This window comes from Fulmarus glacialis, unplaced genomic scaffold (genome assembly GCF_000690835.1).
Source record: "Fulmarus glacialis isolate BGI_N327 unplaced genomic scaffold, ASM69083v1 scaffold16731, whole genome shotgun sequence".
Lineage (NCBI taxonomy): Eukaryota > Metazoa > Chordata > Aves > Procellariiformes > Procellariidae > Fulmarus > Fulmarus glacialis.
In genome coordinates, this window is record NW_009194849.1 from 1 (window position 1) to 2,180 (window position 2,180).

Consider the following 2,180-nt stretch of genomic DNA (forward strand, 5'->3'; position numbering starts at 1 on the left):
GGCCGTGCCGGAGGAGGATGCCCGCCGGCGGGGCTGTCCTCTCCCCCCCGCACACCGCCTGCTCCAGCCCTGAATTGCGTTTTTTAGCAGCTGCCGGACACGCAGTTGGGAGGCTGCAGAGCTCGGGGCGGGCTGAAAGGCAAGTCGCTCCGGGGTTAATTAGCCTTGGCAGGAGTAATTAGCCCAGGGCTAATTGCGGGGCTGAACGTCGGCATCCCCCGAGCCCCGCCGATGCCGCTGCGCAGAGCAGCCGGGGGGTTTAACCGTGCCTGCGGGGTCCTGAGGCTCATGGCTGGGAGTAGGGGCTTTAGGAGACCCCCGAGAGCTTGAGTTTGGGCTAAAACCCCAGCAGAAGTTGAGCAGCAGCCCATGGCAGGAGAGTAGAGACATCCCATCACATCCCCTCCAGCACGGGCATCTTCGTGCTCTATCCTAACACCCAATTAGGAATTAGGGGGGACATCAGAGACACGCTGGAGGAACCCCATCCTGGGCAGCTGGCATCCTGGAGCATCTCTGAACATTGGGATGGATGTGACTTGCTGGGAAGAGCCCTTTATCAGGACCACTTGGCTGAGCTGCCCCCAAAGCCTGGCTCCTGGGTGGGTTTTGCAGCAGGACTCAGCAGCAGCCCGGCTCCCCACACCTGAGTTGTGTCCCAGGGTTCAGCCCCAGGTGATACCATCTTCTCCTTCTCTTCAGCTACCAGCCTTCAAGGAAGCCTACAAAGCAAAGCTGCTGAGGACCAGCAGCAATTTAGGGTGTTTGAGGGGTAGGAGGACAGGTGAGCCCTCACCCCTGTTTTTTTTCTCCCCTCTCCTCCTCCCCTTTCCCAGATCTGGATCCCCTGCACCGGCCGGGGCGGTAACCTGCCACCATGGGGGTTAAAACGGTGCTCCCCAGCTACGAACTGGGGTTTTACGCTCTCGTCGTGACGTGCGCTGTGGTGTACAGCGGCAGCGGGATCTTCGAAGCATCCAGAGGTAATGCTCCCCATCGCATCGCCCCCGGGGGGGGCCCTGGGAGGGAGGATGGATGTAAGGCGGCTGCTTTTACACCTCTCGATACCAGCAGCTTTAATTTCTGCAGAGAACAGCTTGGGAATCCTTTGCAAGGTTCAAAAAGGATTTTTGCCTTTTTCCCTGGTTACCCCCTTGTCCCCATTTCCGTGGCTCTGAGCAAGAGGCTGTGGCATGTCACAGCTCATCCAGCCACTGCCCGGAACAGGCAACCACCCCGCCTACAAAGGGCAGGTTCCCAAATTTTTTGTCTGGAAACCCCAAAAAACTGAAAATTTCATGGGATCAGCCGGGACTCCCTGGGATGTGCCCTGCAAAAAGGCTTTGCTGGAAATTCTTGCAGAAACAGTGGAGGTTTCCTCCTACGGTTGTCCATGGGAATTAGGCATTTTTGGGATGGGGTGTTTGAGCCATGATGGCTCATCATCGTGATGAGGAAGACTCCCTGCCTTCCCAAAACCTGGGCCCCATTTCCCAGAGCTGTTCCTCTCCCTGTAACTCTGGTTCTTTTGCAGACAGCATGAACAGAAAGGCCTTTCGGGATGGCATAAAGCCGGGCTGGCATTACTTCGGCAGGAAGATGGTAAGCGGAGGAAGGACTCAGTCTTTTCTAGCTACCGGCGATATGGTCGGTGCTGACCGCTGGAGAAGCAGAGCTGGTTTTTCTGCTGCTGACACACTTTTGCAAAGTCCACGTGACTCCTATTTTTCTCCCTAAAGAACTAGTCAGAAAAATATCAACCCTGCAGCGCCGTGGATGCTCTGCTTTGTGTCCACCGAGACGAGCAAGCTCTGCACATCTCTCCTGCGGTTTTATGACCAAGCTAAAGTGCTTGGGAGCCCTTGGGTGGAAAAAGGGAAGAAAAGGCTTTGAAAATTGTGTGATTTCCCCTCCAGATGGTTGTTGGGGTGGGGGGTGAGGGCTGGGGACAGTAAGGCGCCCGGTGCTGCTCCCACAGGACGTGGCCGATTTCGAGTGGGTGATGTGGTTCACCTCGTTCAGGAACGTCATCATCTTCGCCCTCTCGGGACATGTCCTCTTCGGCAAGATCTGCTCCATGACGGTGCCACAGGTGAGCCAGGGATGTGGTGGGATGGATTGGAAAGCACCAGGGTGACCTGGGATCTGTGGAGGGGGCTTGAGGGATGTTCTAGGATGGG

The 2,180-nt window shown here is 56.7% G+C and overlaps 1 protein-coding gene across 1 annotated transcript in view; it reads left to right on the plus strand.

Annotated features, from left to right (window-relative positions):
• The first annotated feature begins 877 nt into the window (after positions 1-877).
• The window catches only part of HHATL (hedgehog acyltransferase-like), a 13,773-nt gene continuing 12,470 nt past the window's right edge, over positions 878-2,180 (plus strand). The window contains exons 1-3 of the mRNA XM_009587909.1: positions 878-983; positions 1,535-1,602; positions 1,979-2,092. Coding sequence (XP_009586204.1) covers positions 878-983; positions 1,535-1,602; positions 1,979-2,092 — 288 coding nt within the window. The remainder of the gene's footprint in view (positions 984-1,534; positions 1,603-1,978; positions 2,093-2,180) is intronic.